Source organism: Colobus angolensis, unplaced genomic scaffold (assembly GCF_000951035.1).
Source record: "Colobus angolensis palliatus isolate OR3802 unplaced genomic scaffold, Cang.pa_1.0 Scaffold131, whole genome shotgun sequence".
NCBI classification, from domain to species: Eukaryota; Metazoa; Chordata; class Mammalia; order Primates; family Cercopithecidae; genus Colobus; species Colobus angolensis.
In genome coordinates, this window is record NW_012114364.1 from 8,602,666 (window position 1) to 8,618,889 (window position 16,224).

A 16,224-nucleotide genomic window follows, 5' to 3' on the forward strand; every position below is an offset into this window, starting at 1 on the left:
GCATACAAAATAAAGATTATCAAAGTTAATAAGTGAAGGCTTATAATACTTTACCCTAATATCATAGGGCATAGTAAAATAACTAGGAAAGAGCTAGAAAAACCAGATGGTCCCAAAAGTCTATCTCTAAGAGTATGTCAATCCTGAATGTGAGCAAAGTCTGTTATAATGATAATTTTGAATGATGTTTCTACATTATTTTTAAAAAGAAAATATCTTGAAAGCTTGTACCTTTGCCACTCTTATAATGCTTAAATACCAAAACACTATATTATACATATCTTACAAGTGTGTGAAGCATTTTTCACCAAAGGACACTGATCCCAAGGCAGGGGTTGCTGAAAAGACTGAGAAAAATAAAACAAACTCCAGCCAATGATGACGTTGTAGTAGAGAGCCACAAAATAGCACACCTGCAAAATAAAATGACATTCCATTAAACCTCTCATACCTCTTCCATTAAAACAATGAAATCAAATGCATAAAATGTTACTTAACATTTAAAAATCCTCTTCATTTTATTATTTATTTGGAACACATTATCTTTTCTAAAAAGTTAATGTCTTTCTCAGGACTTAGAACAGGCATTAACAACACCGAGCTATAGCAATATTTGTAGTTAGTCCATATGCCAGTAATGTTTTCTAAAACATGGTAAAAGAGTTGTTTATTAACACACACTCCAAAGTTTCATTTAAAAATGAATTATATCATTTCAAACCCTATAAAGATTACAGCATACATCAACACCAGGAAACTTACTACACAACTTGCAAATCCAATCCCGCCCAGTTTAGGGCTTATGTAATTCCATACACCAATGCTGCCTCGCCGAATTCTTTGACCCACAGAGAGTTCCAGGAAAAAAAGGGGAATGCCTATTACCATAAGTAGTATTAAATATGGTAAAAGATATGCACCTAAAGAAACAAGAACAAAACATAGATTGTATTTTCAATACTCACAGTAGAAAATACACTAATTCACTTTATCCCATTAAAGATATTTGAATTACTATGTAGTGTCATTATGGAGAACTCTGAAGAAAACACAGTTTCATTACTTTGCACTTTCTAGATTCTGAAACTTGAATTTGATTTCTACAAAGAGTTTCTGATAATAAAATAACTAGGATAAAATTAAGAATATTAATGAATAGCTTTAGTTTAAATTTATTTAAAGAGTAAAACAGTTTCATTTTCCATAAAAATGATTGATTATTTAAAATTCATTCTTTTCTGGGGCAGATTTCACAAACTCCTAGAAATCTTATTCACACAATGTTTATGAACTCATTTATTAAAATTTATGCAAACTCATTGAAATAATGCATTCTAAATCAGAAAAATTAGAGTGAATGAGATTTTATGGCCTTAAAGTTGACTTTTTTTTTCCAAATAAAATAACATCATGGAAGAAGAAATGTCTGCTTAGACTGAAAAATTAAAAAAAAAAAAAAAAACCAGCAAAATAATTTCTACCAGAGACAAATGTCATTTTTTCCCATAAATACTACAGAAAAGAAGCATACAAATAGTTTTTTGTTTTCCAAAATTATCAGAAAAGGTAGTGAGTCATTAAGAAACTAAAACATTTAATGTCTATTGTAAAAATGTACATGTTAATATCTTTGTAATAAAGTTTCCATATTTTAAAAAGTATTTTTTAGTTAAATCACAAATTAAGATGTATGACTATGACTAGTGTTTTTAAAGGTACCTAAATAGTTTGACAGTGTTAATACAAGATTCTATTAACTGAATTATAAAAAGATAAATGTGAAAGCTTTACTCCTTTCTTTGTGTCTTTCTTTTCTTTTGGAGACAGGGTCTCACTCTGTCATCCAGGCTGAAGTACAGTGGTGTGAACACTGTTCACTGCAGTCTCAAACTACCCAGCTCAAGGGATCTTCCCACCTGAGCCTGCAGAGGTCATTCCTACAAGAAGCTACATGTGCAAATTATTGTTAAATAATCTCTTAGCTAAACTTCTTACATTCAATTTTTTAATCTGCAGTTTTGTCCAACTAGATACTGTTAAATGTAAAGGTCTTCTTTTTTCTTTTTTTTTTCTTTTTTGAGACGGAGTCTCGCTCTGTCGCCCAGGCTGGAGTGCAGTGGCCGGATCTCAGCTCGCTGCAAGCTCCGCCTCCCGGGTTTACGCCATTCTCCTGCCTCAGCCTCCCGAGTAGCTGGGACTACAGGTGCCCGCCACCTCGCCCAGCTAGTTTTTTGTACTTTTTAGTAGAGACGGGGTTTCACCGTGTTAGCCAGGATGGTCTCGATCTCCTGACCTCGTAATCCGCCCGTCTCGGCCTCCCAAAGTGCTGGGATTACAGGCTTGAGCCACCGCGCCCGGCCACAGGTCTTCTAATCAATGGTAACTAATTCCTATTTTCTATAAAGAGCCTTTTATTATGCATTTCCTACATAATTATCATATATTTAATGGCACTGAATAGATTTTTGAAGTATTCAAATTGTCTTAATGGAATATTTAGTGGAATACAAATATTTAGTGAATAACTGTCTTCAGCTGAAGCAGTGAAATAACGAATTTTTTCAAATTATTTATCTCAGCATCTGTATATCTCTGTAATAATGATTATATACAGGAATTTTCCCTACATAGTGGTTGCTACATAATCTGAACCTTCCTATGACTGATTTTCAGTCTTTCATTCTTAGTTGATTCTAACAAAACTACATATACAATGTAAAAATTGGATGCATGAGCTTAGAAAACAAAATTCCAGTTCTAAAATGATTAGTAACATTCAGCAACTGTTGACCTGAACGTTTTTCCCAAAGACTGAAAGTGAATTTTAACACCTGCATCAAATCTTAGATTATGAACGGGTTGTTTATATGCATGTGAATGAGTAAGGAAAGAGAGAAAGAATTATGACTGAACTCATTGGGGATTTTTTTTTCCAGTTATGTGTGTGTGATGTGCTGTTGGATACTTAGACTTTTCTTCTGTCTCAAATTCTTCTATGGAAAACAGTATGAAGATTTCTTAAAGAACTGAAAGTAGATCTACATTCAAGCCAGCAAGCCCACTCCTAGATATCTACCCAAAGAAAAAAAAGTCATTATGTGAAAAAGATACTTGAGGCTGGGCATGGTGGCTCATGCCTGTAATCTCAGCACTTTGGGAGGCCGAGGCTGGCAGATTGCTTGAGCTCAGGAGTTCGAGATCAGCCTGAGCAACATGGTGAGACCCCTGTCTCTACTAAAAAACAAAAATCCAAAAGAAAAGAAAATAGCTGGGCATGGGGTATGCACCTGCAGTCCCAGCTACTTGGGAGGCTAAGGTGGGAAGATTGATTCTTGAGTCCAGAGCAGGGGAGAGGTTGCAGTGAGCTGAGATCATACCATTGCACTCTAGTCTGGGTGACAGAGTGAGACTTTGTCAAAAAAAAAGCCAAAAACAAAAAGGAAAAGACACTTACATGCATATATTTACAGCTGTACAATTCACAATTGCAGAGATGTGGAAGCAACCTAAGTGTCCATCGATTAATGAGTGGATAAAGAAAAGGTGATATTATACACCATAGAATATTACTCAGCCATGAAAAGGAACAAACTAATGCCTTTCATATTAACTTGAATGGAGCTGGAGGCCATTATTCTAAGCGAAGTAACTTAGGAGTAGAAAACCAAAAGCTTTATGTTCTCATTCATAAGTGGGAGTTAGGCTATAAGTGTGCAAAGGCATACAGTATGATGTAATGGACTTTAGAGATTCAGAAGGGGAAGACTGAGATGGGGGATAGGGTTAAAAAACTACATATTATATACAGTGTATGCTACTTGGGTGAGGGATGCATTAAAATCTCTGAATTAATCACTATATAATTCATTTATGTAACAAAAATCCACTTATACTCCAAAAGCTATTGAAATAATTTTTCTTTTAAGTGTGGCACCTTGGCATGTTGGGTACCTTCAACTAAAGGAAATTGGAAGGACCTCGGAAGCCAAGGCTTCCTGGCCTTTTCCTTTACTCCTGTCTCCCACTCTTTTTTTGTCCCTGAAGCAAGTCACAGACCCAAGATTTCTTTTCCCTCAAGGTGGGTCATAGAATCTAGAATGTCTCTTCCCCAAAGCAAGCCATAACACCTAGAAAGCTCATTTTCTCCCTTTTCCCTTGAAGATCCTCATTCCAGAGAGGTCCTGTTTCATATCCAGGAGGAAGGAACGCTACTCAGAGAGGCTAAGAAGAATCTGAACAGACAGGATTTGCTGGGTTTGCTTCCTTTAGTCTATTCTCATTAGATCATACCCTTTTGTCCAAGTACATTTCTACATGACTGCCTATTCTTCACGTAATCTAAGCATAAAAGTAGTTTTCCCTGAGTCTTTGGGTCTTCATTTCTGAAAGTTCTCATGTCATATAAGACTATGATTAAATAAATGTGTTATGCTTTAAATATATATATTTGAACATTTACTATTTGCCAGCCACATTTCTAAACATATTACATGTAGCTATTAATTTATCCCTTACAAGAATCCTTGGAGAGAGATACAATTATTAACCCTATTTTACAGGGTGGAAACTAAGACTGAACAAATGAGGTAGCCTGTGAAAGGTCACATGGGTAGTGTGAAAAAGAACCAGGCTTCAAACAGTCAAATTGACTTCCAAACCTGATCTGGAAGTCTCTATATTATACCACCTACTTCGCTTAATCATTGTGCTTTAAAAGGATAAAATCATTTGAAAATTAAACTTATATTGATTCTACTACTTTTTTTATTACTCAGAAAGTGCTTAAATGATTCATGAATAAGATTTTGATAGCCTGAGGCTGAGAACTATCTTCTTCTTGTTTAGCCAGAAGATATTCCTCCAACAATTAGATGACTCAATGCCATACTGAATTTTGAGTACCATCTTTGGTACTGTAACAACCATTCTAAAATGAAAAATCAGGTGGTATTTTATAATATGTACAGTACTGCTTTCTAATATTTCCATTTAGTAGAAAATAAATAATACTAGAAAGATATTTTGAGTTTTTTAACATGGAAATAAGAAGGAGGAGCCATTTTTGCTACGAGCCCATTACTACATATAAAATCTTTCAGCACTCTCCAGCAAGACAGAAATTGTACTAAATGGAAGTCAACCTGACTTTTTAGCCAAATCAGCTATCCTCTTTAACAGTGTGGTCAATACCATTTACAAGGCAAAAAAGTCTCAAAACCAGAATTGATCTTCTGCTAGTCTTGGCAAATGGAATGATTTGTGAGAAACAAAAAGCAGGAGAGTACATAGCTGCTTACAGCTGATTTGATAAATGATTCATGTGTGAGGTTACTGGCTAGCTAAGGAGCTGTTCAGTATAGGGATGCACAGTGCATCACTGACACTATGTATCGATCTTTACCTCTAAGGCAGATTTGCCAAATGGGCTACTTTTTCCAAACCTTTTGTTTTGTGCCTGCTTGAATTAACTAAAAGATATCTTAAACATATTTTGTCACCATAACATCTTAGAGTTTCATGTTTCAGTGGCCAGGAAAAAATTTACATACGCATAGGTTTTATTATTTTATTTGATGCAGGGTTTGTAGATTACAACTATATTAAAAATAAACCATATTTTTGCTCAGTCAATAAAATTATCACAAACTAGAATCGAATACCAAAATATTTGTTATATACTTTGTGTCCTGAAATGCATGACATATGGAGTATTTTGTTTTCAGCCACACTTATTTTAACAGCATGTACATGTACATAAATAATAATATTTCATACACATAGATAATAACATTTCAATCCAGTGTTAGATTAAATTCAGTTTGATTTTGGTGTACTATAGAACTAGCATCATACATAAACAATTTTCCCTTTTGTAAAGTTTTTTCCCTAGACTTCTAAGATAATTTTTGCTAAATAAGCCTTTATAAGTACAAACACAGATATTAATAGCAAGAATAGCAATGATGTTGCAGATAATTTTGTTCAAAATTAAGGTTGCTAATTTCTTTAAAGTTGTCTTTGAAACTGAACATTGTTCCCAGATACCATGGAACTGGAAAGGAAATACATAAAATGCCTAAGGATGAAGAATGTCTAGCATTATATTATCTGTTTACATTCCTTCTACTGGGATTTAAATGTTCTCGTCAGCATTTGAAGATCATAATTATTCTAAAGTACATATCATTTTTTATTTTTTGAAGAGTGAGGCAACTTAAAATTAAGAATTAATAAATCATGGAGAGAAAATTCTCTGTTTTCCTTCACCAGTATTGTCATATATCAGAAGCTTTAGATTATTCTTCAAAGGGAGTAACTGACAGGCACAAATGATGCAATATTTGTTAGAAAAGTTTCACTCAGCAATTCAGAGATGTTTGATAAGCTTCCAGAGAAAGAAGTTGAGAATGTGTTACCCTTAAGAGATCCCAGAATATTCACAGCAAGCCCATCTGCTCCTATGGAAACCTAATCCGAAAACATATCTGGGCTCACTTCCCACGAAGAAGTGGGTTTCTCTAGTTTTACAATGAAATTGAAAGTTTCAAAAATAATGAGACACAGCAATAATACGAGCTATTTGAGAAACCCAATTGCAATTTACTACAGTAATTTATCACTTAAAAAAATTACTTACCGCCCCCATTCTTCTGACATAGGTATGGAAATCGCCACACATTTCCTAAACCTACAGAAAATCCAACTTGGGCCAGGATGTATTGTAGTTTACTGTTCCAAGCTGGTCTTTCATCTTCGACTTCAGATCCCTCTTCAACATCTGTATCTTTCTCTTCTGGGCTATCAACAATTAGTTCACTTGTCTTAAAAGCATCATCAGCTGAGTCTTCATTGGAAAGAAGGTCTTTGACAGACTCAGTAACATCATCATCTAATTCTCTTTTTACCACCTTGCTATTTTTAGGCATTGGAAAGTATGGGAAGTATTAAAAAAAAAAAAAAAAAAAAACTCCCTATGGCAAATGTGTTAATTCTGTTTTTCAAAACAATGTTACTTGATAGGAAGACCGAGGATGATATCAAATAAATCCTTGATTCAAGGTGATAAAGCCTTATGGATTCTGAATCCGTATGTCCAGTATTCTGTAGGTACCTATAAAATTATAAGTTGAAATGTGATTATATTTAATGATGAAAAATACTTAAAATACAGAATTATTCTTTTTTATTTTTATGACAGAAACCCTTTCTACAGAGTATAAGACATGTAATTGTCTTTAGTGTTTCAGAGCTTAATATTCCCATAAGTATAAGAATTGTAAAGCACATATGAGCTTCAAATACAATTTTCTTAGCTAACATCCTCCTTCTTGCAAAAATCTCAGATATACTCCAATGCATAATGAATATTCTGTTCGTTAGTAACTAAACTTTTAAGACTCTTTTTCTTAATTCTTTATTTTTTCCTCCCTGACTAAAGCAGATCTTTTCTTATATATCCCTGATTTTGTTCCTTGTAGAATTATATACACAATTGCAAACCAACTCTGTAAATTTGTCTTATATATAATCTCTTCTGTTCAAATATTTGTCATTCACTCATTTGATATTAATTGTTCTTCTTAAAAATTTAATCTAGTTTATTTTATTTTATTTTTGGAGACAGGCTCCCACTCTGTCACCCAGGCTGGAGTGCTGTGGCAAAATCAGGACTCGCTGCAGCCTGTATCTTTCCCATAGATACTCTTGCCTCAGTCCCACAAGTAGCTGGGACTAAAGGTGTATACCACTACACCCAGCTAATTTTGTTTTTCCTTTTTGTAGAGATGAAGTCTCACTATGTTTTCCAGGCAGGTCTTGAACTTCTGGGTTCAAGGGATCCTGCCTTGGCCTCCCAAAGTGCTGGGATTATATTGCATAAGCCATTGCACCCAACCTGTTTGATATTTATTGTGATGGGGCTTTATGGGATATAATAATCAATGAAACGTACAAAGTATGTTTTTAAGGATATTATATTTAACAGAGAGAAAGGGACATCAAATAACAATACTATAATGCAGAATTTAAACGACCCAACATTATTACAACAGGAAAAATCAAGAATGTTGGATAAAATTAGAGTTGAGCACAAATGGAGTGAGGTCATATCCAAACATAAGGAAAAGTATAAATGAGACAAGAAATGGTCAATGTACATTATATATGTGATCAGTCTCTTAACAGCTCAAGAAAAACACTGTAATCACTTTGGGATTTTTTTTTTCCTTTTTTTATTTGTATGTTACATCTCCTATCCTTTTCCCCATTCAGACACAGACCGAGTAAGTATACAAGACATGTCTACAAATCAGCGACATTATGTTAAAATGTGACTGAAAATATGAGCACTTATCTTCAAATCTGGATCAGGAAGTTTATGAAATGGTAGCCCAAGAATTCTGCCCTTCATTTATGGAATAAAATATAATTTATTAAGAGAGCTGCTATTAGATTGACATTAAAAGTCAAAGAGAACAGCTATCATATTTCAATTCTACAATCCTAAGGAGCAAGACAAAGTGTTGGAAAAAAATTACTTAACTTACTATGTAACTAATTTGTTGCCTTTAGGTTGGATGACGTTTAGTTGTTTCTAAAATTAAAATATACACCCTAAGAGCAAACACTTCTCATTTAGGATTTGGTGAAGATTAAGAGAAAACTGTTTAGAAAATTGTGAAAGAGGTGCATTCCCAAAATATTTTGACTGATAGACACATCTCTAGAATAGGTGTAAAACTTCCCACAGTGATTATTTTAAACTGGTAAGAACAGATAGTACACTTGATCTTAGCAAAAAGGTGGAGAAGTGATCACAGTGACTATTTCACAGAGGCCAACAAGGTTTTGAAATGGAAATAATTCATGAGGTTTGACATTTTGTCTGTTTAATTTATATTATTTTCCCCTACAGCTCAGTAAATGTTAGTTAAATACATTAATAAATATAGCCATTGAAAAACCGAAATAAACAAATTTCTAGACAGTATTTGCTGGAAGAAAACAACAGGATCTATAAAAATTGTGATTTGTAAGACATGAATTATCCAGAAAAAAGATTTACATTTATTAAATTATCTGAAGATGCAATGTGTTGGCCTAGTAGCAAGTGATTTATGGATAAGAGCATGGATTTAGTCTGATAAATTTGGAGCTGTGTCCTAGCACTACAACTGATTGTGTAAAAGCTGATAGTGACACCTCTCTTAACCTCAGTTCCCACAATAAACTTTGGTTTCTTACTCCTTTTGCTTTTTCCATATAGACAGAAAAGTAAGGAGGATATCCAAGCTTAGAGATATTATCATAGTAAAAACACTCAACATTTTATAAAGGAAAAAAAGTTAAATAGTGTTAACCATGAATCTCCCCCAAATTATTAAGGAAGATAGTATATCTCTTCTATACATTTCTATTCTTTGAACAAAATAATACACAAAGAAAAATCAAAATAAAAGATAATACCTCTGGCTACTACTGCATGTTTTTTACACACCAAGTGAATAATCCTCACCAATTTAGATAAGATATCCTTTGGCAAAGTTTACACTTAAAAATTCTGATCAGACTACCTAAAGGTCATATTTTCTATTTTAAAAAATCAATGTCTAATGTAAACAAATTTTAAATGTAATATTATATCATAAACACTTTGAGTATATATATATACTATAGATATTGTGTAACAACTCTAGCCAAACTTTATATAATAAAATACTTATTAAAAAGGGAGTTGAAGTGAGTATTTGCATGCATTAAGAGCTCCCCTTCTAATATGAGCAAAAAAAAATAATGAATCCTTAATGATATTATAAATAAAATTATTTAAGCTCTCTTTTCTTACTATTTTGTTTACCCTCTCCCCCTTCTTGTTCTTTCTGGGGTGGCTGTAGGAAGATAGGGGAAGAATTGTAATTAACATTAAAGTATTCACAATAACATGTAAGTCTGGGAGAAAATAAGTCATTGCCTTGAGAATGACATTGTTTATCTTACCCCCATATTATCGGTGTTTAAACTCATCTGTTGAATGAATGAACTGAAAGATTTAAAGAATAAGATCATATAACTAAACAAGTATTGTGCACTATTAGATGTTTTCTTTTTTTTTTTTTTTTTTTTGAGAGGAATCTCACTGTGCTGGACTGCAGTGGTGCGATCTGGGCTCACTGCAACCTCTGTCTCCCGGGTTCAAGCAATTCTCTGCCTCAGTCTCCTGAATAGCTGGAATTATGGGCGCCTGTCCCCATGCCCGGCTAATTTTTGTATTTTTAGTAAAGACAAGGTTTCACCATCTTGGCCAGGCCGGTCTTGAACTCCTGACCTCGTGATCCACCCGCCTCAGCCTCCCAAAGTGTTACGATTACAAGCGTGAGCCACCGCACCCAGTTTGTTTGTATTTTTACTCCAAGACCATGCACTCACTGAACATAGGAATTCACTTCTTGTGCACAGGTTTCATACAGCCAAAAGTAAATAAATAAATTTAGTTTCTGAAGAGATTTATTAAAACTAAGTATAGTGACAACAATTTAGAAGCCAGATCAATTTCAAATTTTTGAGAGCAACTTTCTTGAAGGATAACCATTTTTATAAATTCTAAAAGCCCGCCTAAAACCTTAGTCCATAAATGTAGTCTATAAACATAGACAAAAAAGACAATCATAAGAGAGATTGGCATGGATACGTGCCAATACAATCTTTTTTTGAGAGATTTTGGCAATTGCCAAAAATGTGTTATAATTGTTACATCTGGGAATAGAAGAAGAAACGAACAGAATTGTCCAGGAAGAGAGATAGAGTGATAAAGTATCAGTGCTCGATAGGTCATATGGACAGTGGTGGAATCAGTATCAAGTAACAGCACAGCCTCTGCCAATTTAGCAGCATCCATTCTTGTGACAGAGAATCAACTGTGGATCAAACTATCACTCACTGCACTTCCTCTGCACCGAAGAGTTGTAATACTTGTCCTCATCATTATTTGGTAAGGGCCTCCTGTCTACAACTGTACAATAGAGGAAGAGTCAACAAAACATTGCTCATGGGCCAAATAAAACCCACCATCTGTATTTTGTAAAAAAAGATTGTATTGGCACGTATCCATGCCCATAAAATATTGCTCATGGGCCAAATACAACGCACCATCTGCATTTTGTAAAAAAGATTGTATTGGCACATATCCCTGCCCACAGATTTACATATTGCTATGGCTGATTTTGTGTTACAACAACAGAGTTATTGTTATGGACCGTAAAGCCTAAAATGTTTACTAACTCTTCACTGAAAACATTTACCAACCTCTCTTTCAGAGAATAAATCTAAATGAAAAATGTGGAGTTCCCCAGTTCACTCCATTTGTACGGCACTATTTTCCATGTCAAAAAATATTCTAATATAGAACTTTTCTTATTCAAAATGAGTAGTTTCAAATAATGAAGAATATGTGTATGGAAATGGAGAGATAGAGGTGATAGTGGACAGAGGAAGAAACATAAGCAAAAGACATATACAGAATATAAATATACACCGGGAAACAAGGTGCTTCAGAGTTACAAAGAAAACATTTATTTAAAATAAATTTCATGGAAGTGAACTAAAAGATTAACTGAAAGAAAAAGGTAAGTGGATGAACACCAGAAATGGGAGAATTCATCAGGGGGCTAAAAATCACATTAGAAGCAACTGAAGGTGGGACGTGGTGGCTCATGCCTGTAAACCCAGCACTTTGGGAGCACTAGGTGGGTGGATCACCTGAGGCCAGGAGTTCGAGGCCAGACTGGCCAATATGGTGAAACTCCCTCTCCACTAAAAAAATATAAAAATTAGCTGGGTGTGGTAGCGGGCAATTGTAATCCCAGATACTTAGGAGGCTAGGGCAGGAGAATCATTTGAACCAGGGAGGCAGAAGTTGCAGGCAGAGGTTGCCGAGATCACGCCACTGCATTCCAGCCTGGGTGACAGAGCAGGACTGCGTCTCAAAATAAAATAAAATAAAATAAAATAGAAAAAGAAACAACAGAAACTAGAATAAACAGTACTGAAACTATATCTGAGACATGGAGCACAGATGTAAAGAAAGTTCACAAAAAAGAAATGAAAGGGTACAAATATCTTAAAGTAATTTAGAAGAAAGCTAGTGGAAACTGAAGTCAGCTAAAGGTAATCTAACAAACTTCTAATTGGTATAGCCAAACACAATAATACAATTAATAAAACACAAAATACTACAAGAAAAGCAGAGGTTTTGCTTGAAGACTTGTATTTGCAAATAGTAATAATATAGAAGAATAAACACTGAGAAATTACTAAGATAAAGAATTCCTAGGGATTTCAAGCAGAATTAGAAAGATGAAATTAAAACACTTCTCATAATATTCATTAATAGATGAAATTAAAACACTTCTTATAATATTCATTAATTTCAATAAAACTAAGAGAAAAATATGTGATTTCCAATTTTATACCCAATTAATTTGTATTCTGATTATAAAAGCCATAGGCAAATATTCCTATGCATGACAGAAATGATGAGTGCTATGGGATGAAGGAGTGGGGAATGGAGGGAAAGACTAAATAATCATAAAATTTAGCCAAAGAGAGAAAACAAAGTAAAAGATCTTAGTAAAGAGGAGCCATGTTAAAGAATAGAAGTGAACATTAATTTAAACAAGGAGATACGGTTTACATTTTATAGAAATTATGTGCAGGGGACAATTATGAATTAAGTTATACAAATAAAATCAAAAATTGAAATGAGAGGAGAAAAAGAAATAAAAGTGTGAAAATATGCTCATCTTTCATGTAGGAAGTAATAGATACTGTGTAAATATGACTTGGTTGGGCTCAGTGCCTCACACCTATAATGCCAGCACTGGAAGGCTGAGATGGGCAGATTACTTGATGCCAGGAGTTCGAGACCAGCCTGGCCAACATGGTGAAACCCCATCTCTACCAAAAACTACAAAAAAGCACCTTTAGTCCCAGCTACTTGGTTGGCTGAGGCACAAAAATCACTTGAGCGAGGAGGTGGATGTTGCAGTGAGCCGAGGTAGCACCACTTCACTCTAGCCTCGGTGACAGAGCAAGATCTGTCTTAAAAAAAAAAAAAAACCTTATTATGTAAAAGAGGATAATGACCTTAAGCTCTTCATGTTTTCATATAATCTATCCTATTTAATTGTAATGTGATATTATAAGAATCAATATGTGTTGATGTGAAAAGACATGTATTGTTCCCAAATATTTAAATATAGATTTTAGAAAGAGATTATCTTAAGTGCAAATTGTAACTCTGTCACTTATGGTTTTATGACCCTGGCCAAGTTACTAAACTGTGCTTCAGTTTCTTCATTTATAAAATGAGAACAATAATATACTTATCTACTAAAAAAGTGCATAAAGTCAATGTCAGCACACTGAGAGGACTCAATATATTCTCTCTTTTTTTACTATGATTTTCACAACACGAAGACTATAACTGATTTGTTGCATATGCTTCTGTAATATTAAGGACAATGTTAAGTCTAGAGCCAATGCTACATGTTCTAATTTTCTCCTTAACACAACTTTTTTGTTTGTTTCAGATATCCATTGCTGCACATCAAATATCCTCTCTATTTAGTGGCTTTGAAAAACAGTTTAATTCGCTCATGATTCTCTGGATTAGCAGTGTGAACCAGGTTTACACGATCAGTTGTTCTTGAATTCGGTCCTGCACTGCAGTGATCTGTCAGTTCCAAGGAGGTGGTCTAATATGGTCTAACTGACATTCTAGCAAAAGGCAGGCTATCAGGTGGAGCACTTTGGTTTGCTTATAAGTAATCTCTCCAAAATACAAGCTGCAACTTGTTCATATTGTAGCTCAGATTTCCAACCGTAGCCAAAAAAAAAGGTGAGTCCAATGCACAAGTGGTACTGGAGCCTCTCTCTAGTTCACATTTGCTAATGCCTCGTTGGCCAAAGAAAGTCTCAAACCTAAGTCCACACTGATTCAAGAGTAGAGATAAACCTTACTTTTTGATGGAAGGGGCAAAAAAACCCTACTGCAAAAGGCATGCGTAGAGAGGAAAAAAAAAAATACTGCCACTATCTTTGAAAAAAATTCAGCATCTGCTTAGTTTCCACCTCCCTTGAGTTTTAGTCTTTTTTTTTTTTTTTTTTTTTTTTTTTTTTGAGACGGGAGACGGAGTCTCGCTCTGTCGCCCGGGCTGGAGTGCAGTGGCCGGATCTCAGCTCACTGCAAGCTCCACCTTCCGGGTTTACGCCATTCTCCTGCCTCAGCCTCCCGAATAGCTGGGACTACAGGCACCCACCGCCTTGCCCGGCTAGTTTTTTGTATTTTTTAGTAGAGACGGGGTTTCACCGTGTTAGCCAGGATGGTCTCCATCTTCTGACCTCGTGATCCGCCCGTCTCGGCCTCCCAAAGTGCTGGGATTACAGGCTTGAGCCACCGCGCCCGGCCGAGTTTTAGTCCTGAGGAGAGGCACAAAGAGATTAAAAAAGTAGGCATGTCATCCAATTCCATCAAAGACATTATGCCCAGGCTGTAAATACTGCCGTAGTCATGGACTTTGGTTCCTGGTTTTCAGAACTATTTTCATTCTTGTCCTTTTCCATTTCATTGCCAAGCACCCCATTGTTTCTTTGAGCTCCTGTGGCTGCCAATATTACTTTTCTTTTGCCTCTTATCCAGCATAAGTTTCTACAGATTGCAAAAAACCCCAAATGGCACACCAATTATGAATCAAAAACTACTGCTCTATTTCCATTCATCTGTCTCTGTATATGAACATAAATACACAAATATGTTGGGAACTTCACATTATTTAACTCTGAACTTATATTTACCTCTTTCTTAAGCTTTCTTTTTTTGTATTGCTTTAGTTATCTTCATATATTTTTCAAAATAAATCCATTTTGAAGCACTTAATACTAGATCCAAAATTTTTATAACCATGATAATAAATTTCCATCTCAGTGGTTCTTAACCCCAACCATTTTGCTTTTTGTGTTCTTTCTCAAGATTGTTTCACCTATTCTGGGTTCTTTGATTTCCACATAAATTTTGAAATCAGCTTGACAATTTCCACCACAAAAAAAAAAACACACACACACACACACACACAACAATAACAGCCTACTAGGATTTAAAATTGAATTATGTTGATTTTATTGATCTATTTGGGGAACACTGACATCTAACCAATTGAGTTTTCCAGTCTATAAACTTGGTGTATCTTTTTATTTATTTCATGCCTTTAATTTATCTCAGCAGTGCTTCAGAGATTTATTGTATTGCTCTTGCACACCTTTTGTTAAATTTATCTCTGATTAATGTGTGTTTGGGGTATGATTGCAAATTCTTTTCTTAGTTACAGGTTTCAATTGTATTTTGCTAGTATGTGGAATATAACTGATTTTTAATATAGGCTTCTACCCACAAAGATGCTAAATCAAGTTTTGTATCTTTCTAAGATCCCGGAGGACCTCCACTTACATAATCAGGTCATCAGTCAATAATGATAATTTAATTTTCATTTGTATAATTGTTTACTTTTATATCTTTCTCTTGACTTATTTTACTGGTTAAGACATCCACCAAAATATTGACTAGATATGCTAAAGGCAAACATCTTCATTTATGTCTCAGTGTTACTTGAAAAATAGTCAATGTTTCCCTAGTACAATATTAGTTGGGCAATTTTTTCATAGATCCCTTTATTAGTTTAGATATGTTACTTTATATTCCTAGTTCAATGTGGTAGTTATTTTTCTTCATCTATTGATATGGAATATCCCATATTCGTTGCTTTTGTATCTTAAAACAATCTTTCATTTATGAAACAAACCTCACTTGGTCATGATGAATTACTTTTTAATACATCACTAAAATAAATCTGCCATATTTTGTTATAGATTTTCTTTCAACTGCATTCATGGGAAAGTGGGTATATACATACATATATATATATATATATAAATTTATTTTGTTTCTCTGGTTTTGGTGGTGTCTTAGAAAGCTTTAAAATGATTTCTCTTTTATTTTCTGAGAGTATGTGTGTAGAATTAGTTTTATTTCTTCTTTAAAAGTTTGGCAGCACTCACCAATAACCCAAATCATCTAGGTTTGGGGTTTTCTTTCTGAAAATGTTTTAAATTAAAAATTCAATTTATTTCATTGATATACAGCTACTAAGATTTTCCTTTTCTTGTTTTACATTT

The 16,224-nt window shown here is 34.4% G+C and overlaps 1 protein-coding gene across 2 annotated transcripts in view; it reads right to left on the bottom strand.

Annotated features, from left to right (window-relative positions):
* The window catches only part of SLC6A15 (solute carrier family 6 (neutral amino acid transporter), member 15), a 54,523-nt gene that overhangs the window by 25,489 nt on the left and 12,810 nt on the right, over nt 1–16,224 (bottom strand). For both annotated transcript variants that reach the window (XM_011934137.1, XM_011934136.1), the window contains 3 exons: nt 6,638–7,111; nt 763–920; nt 287–413 (listed from right to left, as the gene is read on the bottom strand). In XM_011934137.1, the coding sequence (XP_011789527.1) occupies nt 287–413; nt 763–920; nt 6,638–6,926 (574 nt within the window). In that variant the 5' untranslated portion in view covers nt 6,927–7,111. The remainder of the gene's footprint in view (nt 1–286; nt 414–762; nt 921–6,637; nt 7,112–16,224) is intronic.